This window comes from Cyprinus carpio, chromosome A6 (genome assembly GCF_018340385.1).
Source record: "Cyprinus carpio isolate SPL01 chromosome A6, ASM1834038v1, whole genome shotgun sequence".
NCBI classification, from domain to species: domain Eukaryota; kingdom Metazoa; phylum Chordata; class Actinopteri; order Cypriniformes; family Cyprinidae; genus Cyprinus; species Cyprinus carpio.
In genome coordinates this window covers 26,422,529-26,444,848 of record NC_056577.1, presented here as the reverse complement: position 1 = coordinate 26,444,848, position 22,320 = coordinate 26,422,529, and the positions used below count along the sequence as shown (strand labels likewise).

General features: G+C 36.3%; 1 protein-coding gene across 4 annotated transcripts in view; it reads left to right on the top strand.

The window, feature by feature from the left end:
• LOC109106794 (E3 ubiquitin-protein ligase PDZRN3-B-like) overlaps positions 1–22,320 on the top strand; it is an 83,572-nt gene that overhangs the window by 42,361 nt on the left and 18,891 nt on the right. The window contains exon 1 of one of the 4 annotated variants that reach the window (XM_042758750.1): positions 19,621–20,894. The exons of the other annotated variants lie outside the window; for them this stretch is intronic. Within the exon in view, the coding sequence (XP_042614684.1) occupies positions 20,622–20,894 (273 nt within the window). The 5' untranslated portion in view covers positions 19,621–20,621. Of the gene's footprint in view, positions 1–19,620; positions 20,895–22,320 lie in introns of those variants that run through there. 4 annotated transcript variants of the gene reach the window in all.

Genomic DNA, 22,320 nt, shown 5'->3' with positions numbered 1-22,320 from the left:
GGGAATGACTTTTATTCCAATACACTGATTTGACTTCAAAGATGGCATGGGGCCCATGGTCCACCCCTGCTGTATACCCTAGCTTTCATTAGAAAGCAGATTACTGCTAATCTGCTGGAGTACACCTGACGTTCACCCTGCACTGCCGGATGAGAAGCGGCTGTAGTATGGGTGTAAAAGGGGATTACTGTGATAGCGGTGGTCATGGCATTAACTGCGCATAAGACCTGATCAGAGATGAAGTTGCTGTCATGATTCTCTGTAATGAAGACCCAAATGCTCCAACAAATCTTTTATTACAAAAAGGTAAACTGCTGATGAGCCGCCAAGCTCTGGTTCAGAAGTCTAAGAGGACAATGGAGAGAAAAGCCCAAATTATGATCAGGAAACGGGAGAGCAGTCCAATCAGCAAACAAAGCCCAGGAAAGCCATAACGCATGGTCTGCGGGCGAAGATCAAATACCAGGTGAGCGGCTGTACAACGAAGAGAAGCACATCATAGTCAGGGACAGGCAAGGATCATCAATAACAATAATCAGTCCAGACAGGCAGGCAGAACAGGAAGGAGAGCCAGAGAACAGAGTCACAGTCCAGAGCGAGAGTCTGAAACCCTGGAGGGCAAGCTGCTGGCCAGTAAATGCAGACTATCCGGGCAGCAACTGAATAAAATGATTTAATAAAAAGAAATAAAGAAGGACAAAACTCATAACAGAAATCTAAACAAACAGTGCAAGTGAAGCATAAGTAACAAAACACACTGGCAAAGAAAAGAGTGAAAACAAGAGGCTTAAATAAGAAGAGAACTGATAAGAAAATAACAAACAGCTGAAAGTGCGTACATGCCCGCGCTAATTGCGAAAAAGCGAGTCCAGCTGACATGTGCAGATGAAAGCAAAAACAAAGCCTCATGCAGGAGAGAAGAGAGATAATTTGTTAATTGGACACATGGGGAATTACGGAAAGGAGAAGTAGCATAGTAAGATGTCAATAAGTACAGTATTAAGGTATCGATTTTTAACAGCTATCTATTGAGCATTGCACAGATTAAAGGTTTACCTCACTTGTTTTTTCACATTGCAGTAGTTCTTTGCAGGAATGCACGATATAACATCAGGCATATTGATGTTGGTAGATAAATGTGACTTTAGTGCTTTTATTTTATTTTATATTTTATTTTATTGTTTTTATTGTATTTATTTTATTTTATTTGTTTGTTCGGAGCCTGTAAGTTTTTTTCTTGTTTTTATATCTATGGCACACAGAGCTTTATTTATTCTTTCTTATGTGCAAGTAATATTTTCCATTTTACAAAAGAAATTAGACGACAAGAAATATTTCATGTGGGGTTATTATTTTTATCTTTAAACAAAATAATACTAATACTAATACTAATATTAATACTAATAATATTATAATATGGTTATATTTTTAATTTTATGAATAAAAAAAATTGAAGCGCATAAAGAAATAAGTGTTTATTTTAAAACAAATATAACAAATAATACATATATATGTATAAGATTGAAAGAAAGATATAGATATAACATGTATAAGATTGATATTTAATATCATCTATTGATTGATCAGCTTCAAAATAAGTTATCACTTATGGTGTCAATAAAAGTGTTCATATCCGTGGAGCTGCTATTACTGTTGCTTATACCTAAGGATTTTTCGAAATAGCAAAATACAAAAATTAATCTTCATTGCGTGAATTTGTTTGCATAGTCTGGTGAGTAGATTAATTTTAACATTAGTCTAATCATTTTGAGCTTACATGTTCACAAAGGTTGTGTTTATCTCACGTGACTGAACATTTGGCCTGCACGACTAGAATCATTAGTGTCCACTCATTTCCTGTTTCATGTCTCTGAGGTGATTTAGATCTGCGCTCTTAGCAGGCGTTCTGGGCGTAATCTTGTGTTAAGACTTAACAGACTGATCTGGATCAGACATTGATCTTTGTCTCTTGCTCATTACAATCATATGTGCTCAAACATGTAATGATCCACACCAACCTTTGACCCATGCCAGCGAGGGGAGATAGTCACTCAAAGCTGATGGATATGTACTGTATATGAGGTGACCGCAGCAAAAGTTGAAGGTTTGTGATTTTTGAACTATCCAATGTTAATCAATCATTACAGCAAGTAAAAGGTGTTTCCCTTAACATTCTTAATCAAGAATATGTCTTACTAAACTCAATGTTTGCATCAAGCACAGAGAAGTGGACAGAATTGTAATGTTTTAGTTGTGATTTTGTGTTATCCAAATAAAAATCCATCGTACTCATCAACCATTGGTTGATTTTTAAGATTTTATGGCTCTCATCAGGTTTAGAGGGAGGTCTTTTGTCAGGTTACTACCCATATTAACCTCCATCACTGCGAGGAATGACTAACATCAGAGCCTTTCTAGTTAGAGAAGTTATTATTCCAAGTTAAAATGTAACCTTATTCAAAGCAAAACATATTGGTAAACTGCAGAGAATATAGTCCCTTACAGTGTAAAACATATGATATATGCAGTCTTGTTTTAGGCTAAAATATTGAAGTAGATCTTTATATTTTATGAAGAAATGTGTTTTTGTTTTTTGTTTTTTTGTTTTTTTCAATGCAGATGTCCAGATATTAGTTTTCTCCAAGTATTCATGATATTGTCATCTCTTTTCTTTAGTGTCTATGAGATTGATTTTGGCTTTCATTTTAATGTTCATGAGGTGAAAGTATTGCTGCAATAAAAAAAAGCATACCTCTCCTAAAGAAGTGAAACGTTAAAGTTGTAATGAAATGGAAATTCACCCCATCTGTTTTCTGAATGCATCTTGGCAATATTGTGAATGATTCAATGCATATGGTTATTTTTTTATTTTTTTTAATTCTCATAATTTGATCATCTTAAAGCTTTTATCTAGTTGATGTATGCCAGACTTCTCAAATAATTTAGTTCTGATTAAAACCCATCCATTTTTAACTGCAAACTCACATTTGGATTGGAGCTGCCTCCATCTAATCATCTAATCTCGCATGTACATTACAATACGGAAGAAATGATCTGTTACTACTGCCGTTAGTTTGCAACTTTATTACTTAGGCTTAGAGGTATGTTTAAATCTCTAACCCTGTGTATGAAAAATGTTAATAGAAAGCACTACTAATAAATTTGTTTTAAAGAAGGTATTGATGTCACTATGTGTGGACTTAAAGTTAGTTAAAGAAAGCTTCACAGCACTTGGTTTCATCCTAGCGCCTTACACATGAGAGGTATTTTCAGAGCCTGTGGTACTCAATGTTCTTCCAAGAAAGAGGAGTTTAGCAAAGCTAAGTCATGTATACTTAGCCTCCATCCTCACATAAGCATGCAGTAACACTCACATAGCTCTGGTTGTCGTTGTGGACGCTGTTTTTTCTATGCCACAGATGGCCTGTCTTCAAGGTGGTGGGTATTACTGGTTTTTAGGCAGGCCGGTTTGGGAAAGAGCTGTTTACTGTAGGCTGCTGGACTCCGTGCTGCCGTGGCCACATTTGGTTCCCTTTCCTGTCTCCGTGAGGCCAAGCCACACACCATACGGCAAGTAGGACACACTTATGCACAGACCCACACTTGTGCAGACCAGCAACAGCAGCGGCTGAATGCTAATGCCACACAGACAGAAGAAAAACAGGTATAAGGGCTTTATTTAGCCTGTTAAAGGAATAGTTCATCCAGAAATGAACATTTTATCATCATTTACTCACACTCATGTCAGTTTAGACCTGCATTAATTTCTTCTTCAGTTGTTTAGCAGAATGTTAAAGCTGCTTTTTCTAGAAAACAAAACAAAACAAAGTCTTTCGGTGATTACTTTGGCTGTGTGAGAGGCTAACGCACTATATTCGGACAAATTACTTCCTTAAATCATAGTTTGCTGAAAGCTTTCCCTCCTTTCTAGCTCTCAAATTTTGTTAGGACATATTTAAACACTGTGCCTGAAATAACATTGGTTCTTATGTGTTGTGAGTGACTGATGTGCCTGAATGTTCTGAAATGAATGTAAGCATGAATGAGACTTGAGAGCACCTCGTTGTTGGACTTATCTCATTTTACTTGTATCTCGTATTTACAAATAATAGTCTCTGTCCCACTTCTTCCTTAAAGGTATAGTTCACACAAAAATGAAAATTCTGTTATTTACTTGCCCTTATGTTGTGGCAAAACTGTATGACTTCTATCTATAGAACATAAAAGAAGATATTTTTAGAAAAGTCTTGATTTGGTTTCCAACATTTTTCAAAATATATTATTTTGTGTTTCACAGACCTAAGTCATACAGGTTTGGTGAGTTAATGATGACAGAATCATCAGTTCTGTGTGAACTATTTGTAGTAGGCCTACAGTATGTTTTCATAGTACTTCAAACTTTTCAAAAGATGAAGGAAAATTAGATTTTTTAAAATGTGGTTTCTAGCTCTCATGGATACACATGCAAACTCACAAACAGCTCTGCATGTGCTAAGCTCCATTGGAGACAGAGGTGTCTCTGTGTTGCATGATGGGAGAGAGATGTTTGTGTGGCGTGGCATGGCTGGGTAACTGTACACATACACACAAACATTCCAGTTGCACTCCAGCTAGAGTCCCTGCACCCTGGTGCTTCCTGTCTTTAGTTGGCTAAGTCCTAAGAATGTAATAAACCTGAAATAAACTGAGATATAAGCTTGACACTCTTAAACTCTTGTAGTCTCCCATTTGTCTTGGAAATATTTATAATGAAGTATTTTAATATTTATGTTAATTTATAATTTATTATTGAAAACAAGAAGACATTAACTTAATCAGTTTACAATAAAGAAAAAAAAAACATTTACAATGACAGGAAAAAAATTACATTTTAAATATATTATTATTTTTTAATATATATGATATAATTAAGTAATATATACAATTTCACAATATTACTGTTTTTACTGTATTATAAATTAAATAAATGCAGCCTTGATGAGAAAGAGATATTTCTTTCAAAAACAATATATATCTTTCAAACCCTAAACTTTTAAACAGTATTATAATATAACTAATAATCTATACCATTGCCTAGTCATCAAGTCTTTTCCAAGTGATCTGAAACCATTTTACTGTTTTATGTAGAATGAACAGACATAAGTCTTTTATTAAGATAGTTTGATGGATTTTTTTTTTTTTTAACACACTTTTTCCATGAACGTTAATGTGTCTGGGTTCAAGGTCTTAAAATGGTCAAAGAATCTGTGTATCACTGAACACAGCCGTCTGTCTCTTTCTGAACAAAAGTGAAGCTTTGAACAAAAATGCTCATGCTTCATTCAGGTCTTTTTGCCTCATTTATGTCAAAACACAAACACTGTTAGTTTAAGCATTATGGTGGCAAATATTGCATTACCATGTGTATTTTCCAGCAAAGTGCACCCAACTCTACATTACACAACTGTTTCTGTCAGGGCGTGAGGATTTACAGGCTGTTGGGTGCCAGGTGTGCCGTAACTGTAAACTATTTATGTGCTCACTGAAAAATGTGCTTTGGTGCTTAAGTTGGGCTGTTGTCTATTGAAGCAGGTCTCCGTTGACCTGTTACAATGTCTTGTTTTTAAGAGACTGAGGGAATGTGATTGTTTGCCCTGCCTTCGGGACCAGCTGGATCCAACCACTGCACTGGAGGTGAATTAGACGGGAGGAGAGGAGATCCCTCTAGTGGACAAGTCAGTGCAAATTATTTTCCAGAAACCTCAAACACTCGGATCACTCCTCCTTTGCAGATTTTATTGTATTTTGGAGATATTTCTATATCTGAATTATGATTTAATGACTGATTTTTGCTTGAATAATCATAATATTGGAACAAAAAATTTAAATCTTTCGAAAATGTAAAAATAAAAAAGTTGTCCATAAACCAAATTTAGTAACTTATTAATATTTATTTAATTTTTAGTGAGTTTACAAAAGATAAAAGCTTACAGTTGTACTTTTTTTAATTAATTAATTTTAGTGAGTATTTAAAAGAGATAGGACTTTAGTAGTAGTTTTTCGAAATACATTGAAGTACCATTTAACTTCCATTGCATATGACTGCACAGTATCATGATGATCTTACCATTATTGTATTATGGTACCACCATGTTAAGCATTAAAGTGGCAGAAAGATATTGGAAGATATGTGCAGTTATTTCACATGAATTTACTCATAAAGGAACAATAACTGTATAATTGAAGTAATAATTTAGTTCAGTAATAACAAAGCTCGTCATCGATACACACTTGAGGAGAAAAGCAGAACATTTAAGTGCTGTCATTGTAGTGCTTACTCTCTTTTCTGAGAGTCATTGTGTTTAATATAGGCTCTGTCTGTGTTTGAAGAGCTTGGATTGTAAGGCAGACTGTTGCGGTTTCTGACAGTGTTTGTTCAGTTTAAATGTACTATTGTAAGGCTTGAGGAATCTGAGGGTCAAGCTCAGAGCAGACACTGACATTTGTTCTGTATCCGACCCCAAACAACCAGCAAACATCACAGAATGCTTTTTTGGTTGCTCCAAGGGCTGTTTAACTCAACAAACAATTAATAGAAAGTTCAGCCTGTGCTTTTGTGGAGAGGAGCCCATCTGTCTTTGTCTAAAGATGTTTGAGAAGAATGCAGTCAGAAGTGATCAAAAATGGTCTTACAATTGTTTCTCCAGCATGAAATATAATAATAAAATAATTTAGTTTCTTTATGATGCTTTGAGATGCTTTACCATGATCGGACAGAGGGTTAATTGTCGCACAATATTTTATTTTATTTAAATATATATAAATATATATATATATATATATATATATATATATATATATATATATATATATATATATATATATAAATTCATTAAAATAATTTATTTATGGAATATTTATTTTTGTTGTTGTTTAAATGTTATTATTAATTTCATTAATAGTACCACATTTTCCCCCTTTTTATGACTCTTGATACTTTAAGACTGTTGCATCATTGGGATCTATGAAACACTCTTACACATCATTTTTAGCACAAGCCAACTTTTTCCACCTGATTTTTATCTTTTTAGCTCTAAATGCTGGTGATGACACAGCTATGTGCCTTTAAGCTTGTGTTGTTCCTGGTTGCCTGTGTTGCAGACACACAAACACACCCATAGATTCTAATTGTTCTTACTGTGGAAGGTATAGTAGCTTTTGGGAAAGTGAGCATTAATGGGAGGAAGATGTGTTTGGATATTTGGCGGTCTGACATCTCCTGAGGGCAGGGCAGAGTTACACGCTGGATGAGTCTCACACACACACACACACACACACACACACACACTGTATGTCCAGATGGACTCAGAGGGGGTCCATGAGAATGAAATCTGAGAGAGATTTAGAGGGAGTGGAGTGAGTAGAGATGAGAAAAAAAATCCTTCTAGTGAGGGGAGAAAGCAGAACAGAAGAGCATAGAAAGAAAGGGTGTGAGAAAGACAGAAGATCACAGACTTAGAGACAGGTAAAGAAAGAACCTTCGCTGAAGATAAAGAGGGAATCGCATGTGAGAACAGGGAATAACAGAGACGTCCTGAGAAGTGCTGTGTGTGTTGTGATGAGTTCAGGGAAGATTTATGAGATGCTGTTGAATGTAGCAAGCAAACAGTAGACCTCCTCCACCTACTCTCTCTTTCTTTTCTCTGTCTCTCTGCATCTGTCTTGCTATGTCTTGGATTTGCTCTCTTGTTGGAACTATTTGCACAGATTCTCAGTTTGCTCCAGACTCCCGGTCCCCCCATACACACCTTTTTCACATTCTCGACATATTTAAATCCATGATTCACCTTGGTTGGGAGAAGATTTATTTATTTTTTTCCTTCAGTAAGCTTTTTTGATGGATGATGAATTATGTATTATGTTTATATATATATATATATATATATATATATATATATATAGAGAGAGAGAGAGAGAGAGAGAGAGAGAGAGAGAGAGAGAGAGAGTTGAAATGAGCTTGGATTATGCTAAATATGATGTGTATGAGTTTGCAAAGATTCAACAGCATGTCTTCAAGCACCAAGAACACACACACACACACACAATTTTTTTTTTACAGTTTTAATTTTTGTTATACTACTATTAATAACAGGAATAAAGTATACCAAAAAAATAAATCTATAAATAATTTATTCTTATTATTATTATTATTATTATGTATACAAATAAATTATCCATTATTCATTATTATTTATTAATGACAATTAATAATATGAGGAAGCTATATACTTGACGCAAATACCAATAACATGTTCACTTTTGTCCCCAAAGATTATAAAGAATTGTTAATCGCTTTTTAGTTACATTTTATAAATGTAATATAAATATAAAATCTGATATAATATTACTTAGTATTGAAAGTACATTTTAGGAACAAGGGAAACCCTTGTTTTTTTTTTTTGTTTGTTTTTTTTTACACAAGAACAATGAAAACCTTTTCATTAACCTCCTCGTTCCCTTCTTATTACTTCCCAATCTTGAATATATGGTTACATAACTTTAATAGTGTTCAGCCCTCTGTCAAAGATTTTTACCAATAGGGGGAGCTAAAACTTTAAAAATAATTTCTCCTATCACCGCTATCTCTACAGAGATATAGTCTTAACACTTTAAAGTTATATTAATAATAGTTCGATTATGAAAAAAAGCGTGTATATGTATTTCAATGTACTCTGCAATAGCTTATTTTTGCATAGACAGTTCATAGATAAGTATTAACACCAAGCTCATTCATCTTTTTTGTATGAATTCATTGTATGTGAAGTCTTCACTGATTGTGAATACAAGATTTTTGTTGGGATGAGACCGTAACTGTGACATTTCAAGTCAAGTCAATTATTGAATTTTATGCAACCTGAGACAAAGTTCTGAATTTACAGTGGAGAGAAATCAGTGCATAAGGTTTATGGAAATGTATGAATTAAACCACAGTTCACCGATTGGAATTGTGACATAACCTTCAGCTAATCTCTCTTATTTGCTGACACATTGGTCAGTTGATGATGGCTGAAACTGCCATTTTGCCTAACCTGGTTCTGCAGTGAAGCCTTTATGGTAATTGCATTACAGAACAACAAAAATCCCACTTCACTTGAGCTCTGTCTCTCTCTCCATATACCCAATGACATAAAGGCATAAAGGCTCTTTGAAATGACTACAGCAGCAATCATACTTTCTTTAGTTAAGTTGAGGTACTTTACTTGTTCTTTAGTTTGATTGATGCCATTTCTCTGGTTCTACCTCACTTTTGGGTTTGTTAATGAACAGTTGGGTATGATGAACAGGTTCACAAGCCAGTCTATAGTTATTTTAGGTTTCTTGACATTGTGAATTTCTAGATATATCATGTGTTGGTGTGTGTGGGTGTGTGTGTATTTGTATGTGAAGATCCCTGCACACCTCTTTGCCTCATTAGTGTGCTGGTGTTTGGTGAGCTGTAAAGAAACATCAAAGTGGAGCTGTGGGTAATGAATCTCCATCATCCTTGAGAAACTAATAATACTGAACATAATAGCACTTCTCACTCCCCACTGAGAGAGAATGAGAAAAAAAAACAAGGAAAGGAAGCAAGGATGAGGGAATTTGATGAAGCAAGCGAATCAGGTTGGTTTAGGAGATTATAAACACACAATTTAGCATCATCTGAGGTCCTCTGAGAGGTTGGCATCATCTCTTCTCAGGTGTTCTGGATCCAAACTGGAGCTTGTGTAAATCCTAGCAAAACAGAGAAACAAATAGAGACATAATTAGCGTAGCTGCTGTTCCAGCCAAGTAAAATTAATTAGTTTAACCCAAGCTAAATAATAATAATGTGCTTTTGATCAGATATAACTGCAGTTCAAAATTATGAGATGCATTATTTGAATGCTTGGCCAAAGAGATGTGTTTTTAATCTAGATTTAAACAGAGGAAGTGTGTCTGAACCCCGAACATTATCAGGAAGGCTATTCCAGAGTTTGGGAGCCAAATGTGAAAAAGCTCTACCTCCTTCTACTAAATATTGTAAAAACTTAATTTTCTGTAAAGTTGCTTTGAAATTATATGTATTGGAAAAAGCGCTATACAAATAAACTTGAATTGAATTGAATTGAATATAATGATTAATATAATGGATGCCATAATCAATAAACCACCTGTTCTAGTCTAGTTCTGACTAGGATAATTTATGGATAAGAAAATACATTGTATGGATATATATACATGTTTTGTTTGTTTGTTCAGTAAGGTATTTGATTAATTTACTTTTTATTTATATTCAAGCACCATTCATAATTCTGGTGGAAAAATAAGACCATACTAGGTTAAGCAGATTTTTTTTTTTTTTTTTTTTTTTTTTTGTGTGATACTCAAAGTGATACTGGCTCTAACCAATACATATAGATTGTCTACAAAATCCACCTGCTGGTGATCTTGCTGATCAACCAGTTTAGACCAGCTTATGACCATAAAGGACCAAATTTGACCAGTTATTTTAACCATATAAATCTGTCTACCACCTTAAGCCAGTTCTGCTTGTACACTGTGGTTTATTTCTGCACATTACATTCTGTGTTAAAGGATTGGCTTACTGATTGGTTCATAAATGCACCGTGGAGCTGAATATACATGTAGGAGCAAATTTGATTTGGGCAATTTAGCAAGAAATATGAATGATTTAAAGTGTAGGGCTTCATGTTATATTGCTCTTATGTAGCGATTATTGTATTTGCCTCATTTTGAAAGTGAAAAGTGATGTGACGTGTGGCCAAGTGGTGTCCCATACTCTGAATTTGTGCTCTGCATTTAACCCATCCAAGTGCACACACAGCAGTGAGTAGTGAACACACACACACCGTGAACACACATCCGGAGCAGTGGGCAGCCTGGGGAGCAGTTGGGGGTTCGGTGCTTTGCTGAAGGGTCTCACCTCAGTCCTGGTATTGAGGGTAGAAGAGAGCGGTGATCATTCACTCCCCCACCTACAATCCCTTCTGGTACTGAGACTCAAACCCACAACCTTTGGCTTACAAGTCTGACTCTCTAACCACCAGAGCTGTGGATCAGCTGCCTGGTGTGTGTCTTTTTTTTTTAAAAAAGGTGCCTTTTTTAGAGGGCCACGGTTGAAGACCCTTTCTCTCCGCCCCATCACACATCTACACACACCCTCACATATAACACAACCCCTGAAGGCTCTGCAAGGTCCCGGTGTCAACATTTGAATGGCGGGTACAAAGTTAGAATTCATTGTTATGGTTTCTGGGAGAAAGATGCAGAACGGCCACTGTCACTCACCCGTTACGGTGACAATGAAGGGGGCTCCTCCTGCCCTCTTCCCTTTGTGTCCTTATTGAATTATGGCACTGGTTCTCTTTGTGTGTTCTGGCAATAGTAATTGAAAACATGTGACAGAAAAAGCAGCCAGGACAGAGAGGATATGCCTCACTGAATATGACTCCATTAGAGAAGGCAAAGTCAGAGAGAGAAGCAGTGATTAATATTACAGAGAGCCTGGGTTACGTGCGTATGGGGTTCAGTCATAAAGCTGATGGCTTGTGGGTAAATGTTTTCTTTCTTTCAGTACTGAACTCCATGTTTTTAGTTTTAGTTTGTTTTATATTAGTTGCATTGGCAATAGCAAAATTACAACTATATACTAGAAAAAAATACAAAAATTTAGAAATTAACTTAAAATAATACCATACAATGATAATGATAGATTTTTATTTTATTTATCATTATCCATTAATATGATGTTTTTTAAATATTAAATATTATATTACCTTATTAATACTTTATGTGTAAGAAATTATTATAAAATCTAATAAAACTAAGTAATTTAAGTGGAATTTACACATACACACACACACACACACAGAGATATACACGCATTCAGAAATTGATACTAAATTTCAGTTTATTACAGATAAATAGCAAGTAACATGTTCAGTTAAACGTGAACAAAAAACTTGCTCCAACATTTATTTTTATGTACAACTTTGAAAAAAAAATCACATTTGTATGCATAAAATAAAATATAAAAATAACAATGTAATGAATAGAATAGTCTCCTCCCTCTTGTGTCTATTGTTGCTCATTATTTAACAGCTAGATTCTAGTCAGTCTTGATGAAAATGTCTGCCCTTTTCTCAGGTGTTTATTATCCCATCTAACTAGTTTAATGCCTTAAAACACTCATTAGGAGGTATCAGTCTGGTAGCGCACAGACAGTATGGTTTTGTCTCCCTTTAGGCATTGAACCTTTTGTGTTTTGGCAGTTGTGTGGCACATATTTGTTGAGACATTGGTTGAGATGCTCAGTTTTCTATTTGCAAAACACTCTCTCTCTCTTGCACACTCCATAGTATTGTATGCCATAATGACAGCATTTGCAGAGTACTTCGGCACAAATTAAGTTGGAATTGGATGAAAATTATAGGACCTGGGGTCTTTTTAAAAGCCTCAGACAACCATCCCCCCCACCCCATTCTCAGCCCTTGAAAGAGGGGTTGCAGGAAAACTAGGGTAAAATTATCTTCAAGCAAACAGGCAGCTTGCGGTGGCTGAGTGGGGACAACAGCTCTTGGGGAATAAGAGCCACGCTAATAACCCCAGAGTAAGGGAACACTGTGGCGTTCGCTAATGGGGAAACCGCCTCTTTGTGGCTGGTAGTTCTCATTTGAAAGAAACAACAAATACACTCAAAAGCTCCAAAATGACAGTCTTGATTAGCATTTGTCGCTGTTCTCCTGCTTTTGAAAACCGTCTTCAAAGAACTTAGTTCTTACCACACACAGTTTTAGCATTGGTGTAATAATAAGGCTGTTTAATCTGAATATGTTTTTTAACAAAAATCTAGGTGTGCTTCATGATACATTTGACTTGACAGAAATCCTTCAAGTCAACCAGAACCTTTTTTATGCATGTTCTTAAGAAGTCAATGTAAGATTGAATAACCTTTTGGAAAATGAGACATTTAAATAATGGCAATTGTTACAAATGAATTTTTCATGTGTGCTAAAATGATTAGAGACTGCAGTCTGAACCCCAAGATGACGAGGTGAAGATTTAATAAATTGCACTTTGATTGTTATCTTATTATACTTTGACATGTTATCCAATTTAAAACATCTCACTAACAAGATTTGTATTGTCTGGAGTGGATCTGTCTGAAGACAGACAGGAAGTGTGATGGCACAAAGTGAGCTGATGCAAAATTTGGTGCAGTTCTAACATTTAAAAGAAAATGTTCAGATTGGCTGTGATTGTGTTGTTTACATGTTGTGCACATTTTTGCTTTCAGCGTAGACAAACAAATGAAAATAAGTGCAAATTTTCTTTATATTTCAACAAAACAGTTTTTTATTGGGAGTAGGATGATACCATTTTGAACAATATATATATATATATATATATATATATATATATATATATATATATATATATCCTATAAATAAGTAATCAGAGTAGAAATGTATGGGGTCTGTCAGAGGTAATCTCTAAAGCCTGTAGTAGAGGACGTATCTCCTAGAAATTCCCTGATCGGCTTGCAGTGCATAAATGCTTGGAAGACTAAACAGATTATTTTCATCTTCTTTTGTAATCATGTAATCATCTCTGACTGGTCTTGTTCAGATGTTGACAAGGTTTGTGTGTAGCTTCAATGGCCCCTGCTGTCCTGTTTGTGATATTTCAACTATGATCGATGGCTCCTTACTTGTGTTTTTGAATATTTGTAAGTCACTTTGCATATACTAAATGAAGATAGCAAATTCTCTCTAATGAATACCCCTGATTGGCACACCAAGGTTTAAATTTGTAAATCGCCTCATTCGACAATTACAGGTCCAAATCATGCTTGTACTAATTTAAGATCAGGCATTGTTGATTCTGCCGTGTAATAAGATTAAGTGACTCTAAAACAGAGCAAAACTGATCGAGAAGCAGCTGTTCTTTTGAAAAATCCTTGATAAAATTTGCTCTCAGCGCGTTAAGAGCCATGGGCTGAATATGCAATTTTTTAATATCCCGTCTAATAGTGGTGGTGACAAGCACTGGGAGTTAGCTCCGTAAAGGAATGTCATGGCATTTAGATAATGAACCGTAAATATTGTTTTATTAGGCTTGGGTTTGCAAGTGAGGAGGTTTTATTGTGGCAAAGGTTAGGCCCTGATTTTAATGCCCTTATTATAGTCGTTAATTCTGCTTCGTACCGGCGAGGGCAGATGACTGCTCACTGGAACCCAGCCAGGGCTGATGACATATTAGATGTGCCAGTCAGAAGCTGAGAATGAACTTACATCAGTTAAGACCCACCTCTGTCATCACCTCTGCCAATTTATTATTCACATCTAAATGCGTTTTTATACTCTCAGCATAGAGTCTGACAGCTTTTCACTATCAGTTGTTAATTTACTATGAGTCCTCGACCCCATTTTAGGACTTTTTCTGGCTTTGTCACTAGAAAAATCCTTCCAAATGGTTGGTGGTGTCTAATAGTTTCAGGTGTATGCTTTTGTGGGCGTGTTTGTGAGATTTCTTGATGGCTTCTGAAGAGGGCAGACAGGATTTGCATTCTCTCTCTCTCTCTCTCTCTCTCTCTCTCTCTCTCTCTCTCGCTCTCTCTCTCTCATTGCTAATGTTACTTGTGATAAAAACATCAGCAAGAATCAGTTTTGCATTGCATGCCACTATTTTTTAACAAATATTTTTATGAATTTATGGAGTTCCATTTATTGCACATATACATACATGTACTAATCCAAGTGCACACACACACACACACACACACACTGTGAACACACACCTGGAGCAGTGGGCAACCATTTTTGCTGCAGTAACCGGGGAGCAGTTGGGGGTTCGGTGCCTTGCTCAAGGGTCTCACCTCAGTCGTGTTATTGAGGGTGGAAGAGAGTCATTTCAGACTTTCAGAGACTGTTAAAAATGCTCCCAGAGTTTCCCCTCATCATCTGGTGTCTGTCTAAGACTGCAGGGTCCTGTCCTCCCCCACCGTGTCTAACAGTCTCTTGCTCTTTAAACTCTACCCTGCTATAAAATTGTGATGAGCACCTTTGTATCTCTTTTTCTCTTCCGTGCAGAGCTTAAACTGTCCGATAGAGAGAGTGATAGTGTGACATTTAGCCTAGTGGTGTGTCAGAAATGCCAGGGCATGGCTCCATTAACTCCCAACCAAACCTGGACTGAACTCTGATCTACAGTGCAAGGTGCAGGAGATACAGCTTGTCATGTACAGTCCCTGAGAAACAACAGGTGTTTCAGACTAGTTTATTAGACTTTTTGAGTTTAAAAGATATGAATTACTTTGAATCCAATCCATGTAAAAATCCATGTAGACCAATCATATTTCCCCCAATAGCCTAACAGAGTGTGAACAATTACATATTGAACTTTGTTGCTAATTTGTTAAGGCTTTGAAAGTTCCCAGCCTGCATTACATCATGAATAAGCTACATGGTTACTGTTAAATAAATGTTTTGCATTTTTTATGCCTATTTTTACTTATTTATGCTTATGTTATTGATTTTGTCATTTTCTGGTAGATATTGAGGTTTACATGTTGAAATCTGTGTGCAACCGTATACAGTTATTGCCCTTGTATCTTTGCTTTCAAGAGTTCATTTCATATTAAGTTTCATAAAAAATAAATAAATAAAAATAAAATAATAAAATAACAACTGATTACAATTCATGTGTTTAATAAAAAAAAAAAAAAAAATACTGATCAAATAATGCGTAGTTGCCTTGACAAGAATGTAATGGCTGATTACATACGTGTGTGTATGTGTGTGTATATATATATGTGTGTGTGTGTGTGTGTGTGTGTGTGTGTGCAGGGCCATCGCAAGGTGGGTGCAAGGCCCTGTGCGAAGTTGACGTGCGAGTGTGTGTGTGTGTGGGGGGGGGGGGGGGTTGCTATAGTAACGAATGCAACTTTAACACGTATTTGATCGATTGTGATGCCGTGCTCATTGACATGCTTCTGCACGAATCACGGTCACGCACACGCTCATAAAATCGTAATATCTACTGCATAATAATAATAATAAAGCAATTAAAGGAATAAAAGTGATTGAAGGGAATAAGTAAATAAGAATGCTAAAATAAGTTCTAGGTTTGTACTTATGTATGAAGTAGTAATCAATTTACACTATTTGAAAATAATATTTTATTTTAAAATGTGCACATTTACTCTTATTCGTATGTCTGATAGTCGAAAACACAAACGTCTTGTGTCACGTTCATTTCTGATTTAATCGTAATCGCATATTTTCAGTTCAAAATGGCGAAATTTCATTCAAATTTGAGTAGGGTGCATCACTAGATAATCTATTACTGTGAGTCGCTGAACATTTCTATCGTAAAACAGTTTTCTAATACAGTACTACTTACATCTTTTCATGAATTCTCGTTGCATTGTGACAGTGACAGTAAGACCCACCTTCTTTGATTTGATTGGATCTTGATTGTTCTGACATTGACGTGCACTGATGGACCACTGAGGCAGACCAGCCTAAAAGTTTAACTTTTAAAACTTTTTGTCATCCTGACCACAAACTATTTTAGTCTTTTGAAGGACAAAATAGGTGGAAAAAACCGAACATAAACAACATAAAACGCAGGCCCTCTAGAGGCGCGAGGCCCTGTGCAGTCGCACACTTGGCACAGCTCTTGCGACAGTACTGTGTGTGTGTATAGATAGATAGATCGATCCAAATTGTTGTTGTTTGTTTAATACAGCATTATGTTGGTGTTGTTTAATTTGTCTTTTTTCCTTCTTTTTAAAGCCTGTGTAATGGGTGTTAAGGCTTGAAATGATAAACTCGTTTGGTATTTGGGAAATATGTTGTCTAGTATGCATTTTTGAGTATTTGAAAAAAGTCTCCATTATGCCATATGGGCTGTATAAACAATGTGAAATTCAGCCTGAAATGAATGCAAGTACCTCCTTTAATTTGGATTAAAAGTGATGTTTTCAACAAATAATTCATGCTACTGAGATCTCCTTGGCCCCCTGTTGTGGCTGTTAAAACATCAACAAAGACAACTGTTAAACCGGTCCAATGGGGCTACAGCGAGACATCTGGAAGAACAGGCAATGAATATGAATGTTTGCAACAGAGCTTAGACCCAGAGCAGGAGGACACTGCTCTCCCAGCGCTGATGTTGTCTTAATTAAAGTGGGGACGATGTAGCCGCCGCCCCCCTCCTGTCAGCTCACCTCCTCTCTGGCCCTTCCTCCACCTCCCATGTGGCTCGTGACACCCCAAGGAACATCATTATCTGTGACTTGAGCTTCTTCTTTTGTTTGGCTCAGGCAACAGGAGTCCTGCTTTCACTAATGGCCATTTTTTCAATCTTTTTTCTTTGGTCTTTCTTCTTTCCCTTTTTTTATTTTTCCAGAATTTAAAGATAAATAGTCTGGAGAAAACATTAGTTCCCCAGGAAAAGAGGCGAGATACACTATTGGCTCAACAACAAATCATTACCATGTTTACAACATATTAATTTGTTCATAGTTGGGTGGTCAGTAGATTTGAATAATGAATCGTAATTAATAAAGCAGTTTTGTTGACAAAATTTTTTAATTCTGAATTTACTGAAATTTCATCTTAATGTAGTGCACTAAGAATAACAGAAGTAAAGTAACCTTGATTAATAACAATATTAAATATATTTTTTTAAATATGAAAGTTATAAAAAAATCTAATTTACATTTATTAATTTAGCTGAGAGTTTTATTTAAAGCGACAACATGTGATTCGACATAAAGCACAAATAAACACAGAAAACACATTTTCAGACATTGTTCAGATTAGTACAAGCTAGAAAGGGTAGGGATTAAGGAAATATTACAAACAAAATAATAAAATGTATTGAAAATGAAAGGCAATTTAAAAACAAAATATTATTACTGTCATTCTTATTATGATCATTGTTATTCTGTTTGTGTCTGTGCAAGTGTTTATAAAGCTTGAATGCATGAGAGGTGAGATCAGTCGAGGGTCTGTAAATCTCTTTGATCATTTCAGCATTAAGCAGGTCAGAGGCTAATCCATACACACATACACTTATCAAGGCCAAACAATACCTCTAGGAACTGAAGATAGAAACATGAAGATGATGAAAAGAAAGAAAGATGTCCAAATTATGATACCATATCTTCAAATAAACCAAACCCTCATCATCTGCTCTGCATGATGCCTCTTGCCTTGCTTTGTTTTCTCTAGGAGCTCTGATAACATCATTTGATCTCAAACGTTCAGGGCTGTCAATCATTTCAAAATCAGAGATGCCGGGAAGGGATCATGCTTGCATAGATAGAGGACAACAGGACAGTCCAGGAATGATGTGAACATTGGAAGAGGAATGATCCTGTGGAGCTGGACTGGGAATCGGCAGGAAACTGGGACAGTTATAGATCATATGGAAACATCTGGTCTGAGGAAATCCCTCCTCTGCCATCAGATTAAGCATATACATACAAATACGGTTTAGTTCTCATCATAGCCTTTCTCACAGAGGCTGGTAGGAAAGGATGGTCCATGCAAGCTAACTTCCTGTGCTGCTCCCTGATGACACATTCCCGGTCATTGAGATGATAGCTCATACAGGGAAGAGGCAGCTTAAACACACATCTGAAATAATATTTTCTCATCTGATAACCCTGAGTATGCAACAAGACAAGCCATTAGCATTCCCTTGATATCTTTGGAGTGCAAAACGTGTTTATGAAAACACAAAGATGCATATGGAATGTTGACAGACATTCAGCTGTCATGCCACAAAGAAATAACATGCTCTATTTTGTCTGACTGGCATTGTAAATACCCATTAATATCAACTCTTATTGTTTAGTTGATATGTATGTTGTATTTCCACTCGAGATGCACCATACATTGGCCGATGTTGGATGATGTTGGATATTTAATTGTTTACACATTTAGATTATATTTATGTCATCTATTAATCTATTGAAATGTAGTTCTACCATGACAACACTCTTTAGAGTTTAGCATGGAAATATACTTGGCAATTTCAATGTGTTTGGTCTTGGCGGAGTACCGCCACTTGTACCGAGACTTGCAACAGCCAGCACATTCATGACATGCTGCTGTGAGCATATAAGAAATATAGCTGCTGCATATATAACATATATTAGACAACCCCATATAAAACAAACATGAAGTCACCTCGTAGCAGATATATGCAGGTGGAGCTGGGGAAGGTGGAGGGTTTCTGAAGTGCACTGCAGTTACTATAGTGAGCACTAGCCGAGTATTTGAATGTTTGAACAGCAAGCCTATTGGCTGCTGATACAAAAAGAACCGATCAGCTGCGACATGTGAATAATGATGTCATTATGTCAGGTTGAGTAAGAAACTTTCAGCCTGTGCCATCTAGAGTTTTATGACAACTTTTTATTTTTAAAAAACTTTAATTTAATCACAAAATTATATCTTTATTTATTAATAACATTTATTTATTTTTACTATTTTAATATCTGCCATTTACTGAATCAGCTTTTATTGGAATTAATTTATATATTTATTTTTAGTTATTTTATGATTGGTTTGTGTTGTTAAATGTGTATGTAATAAGAGGCGCACTGGCAGCAGTCATTCATTTCCAGCCAGAATTGGTGATCTGAGGTAAAATTTGTGATAAAGTCGAGTTGAGTTTCACTTCATGCAAATGATCCATTACATTGGTTGAGTAAGATCGCCTACTAGCAACCTGTTGTACAGTGATTTGCAAATGCCCCATTAGTGTATGAAATAATATCGTAGTTCCCCTAGTGTGAATAAGGAACACTGCCCCAGCATGGTTCAACTTCCTTCTAATTGGCACTTATGTTTGGTTGGTTGAGTGGCACCACAGTGGTGGACATGGCCGATGCCAGGTCTGAACTGCCCTATTGTCAGCTATGGTCCTGTAAAGGGCAACTCACGCGTTAGCGGGGAACCAAGAGCACAGTGTCGTTTTGCATCAGTCACCTCAGCCTGGTCCATGAGGCGAAAAAAGAAACATTCGGTCTGTAGATTTGTTTGCTTGGCTGTCAGCCTACTTATTAGCGGAAAAAAAGTGCCCCAAGGATTGCCCCATTATTCTTTTGTCCTTATGCTTGCTGTATACCAAAGATCGAAATAAAGACGAAACTGAATGTTCGCTCTGCTCATTGTTTTTATAATTCTTTAAAATTCAATTATCCTTCAGAATTAGTGGAGAAAAGAAAACCTCTTCTGTTGCATTAACAATTATTTGAATGACTTGTCACAAATTGTTGCAATTTGCATAATTATCAGACCCCATTCATCAGTCACTGTTGTTGGCATAATGATCTTGCATTTATACATCAGGTGGAAAGAGCAATGAATTCATCCTCAGCAGACTGAAATGCACCCAAGTCACCATGTACACACAGCAGCACTGTAAGACAGCCCCCTAATGAATATGCAATGAGGCAATGCTTAATATGCATAAGTGGGTGTGCATAAGTAGGAGAGTGTTGCTGGTGTAAGCAGACAGATCCAGAGAGGGGGACTGACTCAGACCTTTATGCTCACACTCATACTGAATGATAGTTCATGCAGCAGAGCTTGTGCAAAGCTTCTAGAATAAAGGAAGAGAGAAACACTGAAGAAGGAGGAGGAAGAGAAAAGACAAGGTGTATGGTCAAGAGGGCAGCACATGTGAAGGAGCGAGAGAGAGAGAGAGAGGAGAGAGGGAGAGAGCGCACTGAGTTCCTGCTCTCCTCCAAGAGAAAGACTAGATGGTGTGATCTGTCCATAATGGGGTGCAGAGTTTGTACTCTACAGAAGCCTCAAGAGCAATACAAACTGCTATATGAAGCATGCCAGGTAACTGATCTCCTTTTTATTTTCTCACAGGAAGTTGTTCATTGGAATTGATCTCAACCGAAAAAAAAAACAATTGTTGATTTATCCATTGTAATGCTGTATCGTATTTATGAAAGTGATTTCAGACAAAATGCTAATTTTGGAGAATGATGTCTTGGCGTTGTGGTCCCAAATAGTCTGGTCCGTAGTCTTGAGCTATGAGACTGCAGTTTGGAATAGCTTATATTGTGACAGTTTAAGAATGATCATGTTCTCAGTCCCTCTTCTCTTATTAAAACACCTAACTTTTCCATTCTGATGCTGATTGTCATTGTTGTGTTTATAGCTAACCATGTAGGCTATTCGGCATGGCTAGATTTGAGCCAAATGTAAACATCACTGTTGCTTTTGTATTTGGTTTAACAAGTTTTGAAGCTATACTGGTGGTTTTTAGAAAGTGGATTTTTGAGAGGGAAAAAACTCTCAATAATTAAAAATACCAATATTTTGATATTCAGATGTAATGCATTTCGAGTTTTAATGCGTGCAACATTGTAAAATAGTTTCTAGCCATGAGATTTTTCTGAACTTGTGCCATGTCATGCAGCATGTATGAACTGTGTCCTTGTGAGCAATGTGTCTTCAGCTCTGCTTTGTCAGACATTGTTGTCAGCTCTGATTTAATTTCCTGTGGGTTTTGTGATCCCGACACTTACGGCTTTAGGATGTCTGACACAATATCACTGGGAGGCTGTACATGAAAACCAGCAGGGGCCTCTAAAAACACAGCCAAAAACATGCTTGTACGTATATTTATGCAAATTTGAACACATTATCACAGATATTGACAGTTATCAACATAAATTATCCATTAAATGTTCCAGTGTGGGAGCTTTTTGTTAATTTGAACAGCTCACACAAACTAAAATATGCTAATTTATTCAGTTTGTGATGGAAGGAATCACTATTTCTTGGCATGAATGCATCTGGAGAGATTGTACGACCACATTGTTAGCGCTTCCTTACCTACTAAGGGATACATACCTCATGTTTGTATGGTGTTTGAAGGATGCTGTCAGTAAACCTAATGAGTGGCCACTTCGTCTTCTCCTTTCACTATGTTTGTTGTTTCTCTGCATTAGCTGTTGATGACAGTGCAGTCGCTATTGTGAAAGACTCTGCTTTGATCGTACAGACTGTGTGAAAGCGGGACTAAAAGCTTTTTTTCCCACTAAGGGTCGAGTGTATATATCTGTGTATTTGTGTGTGCACTACAACAGTAAATGGTCTCTGTTTGTTAACAACCCAACAGCCGATGTTGGGCTTCAAAGGAAGCATCTACCTTTTCAAATCACTCTCTGTTGGTAAAAAACAAAAAACTGAATGAAACAAGAAAAAAGACAAAGACATTTTGGGCCCATCATATGAGCTCTTTATCCAACCCACT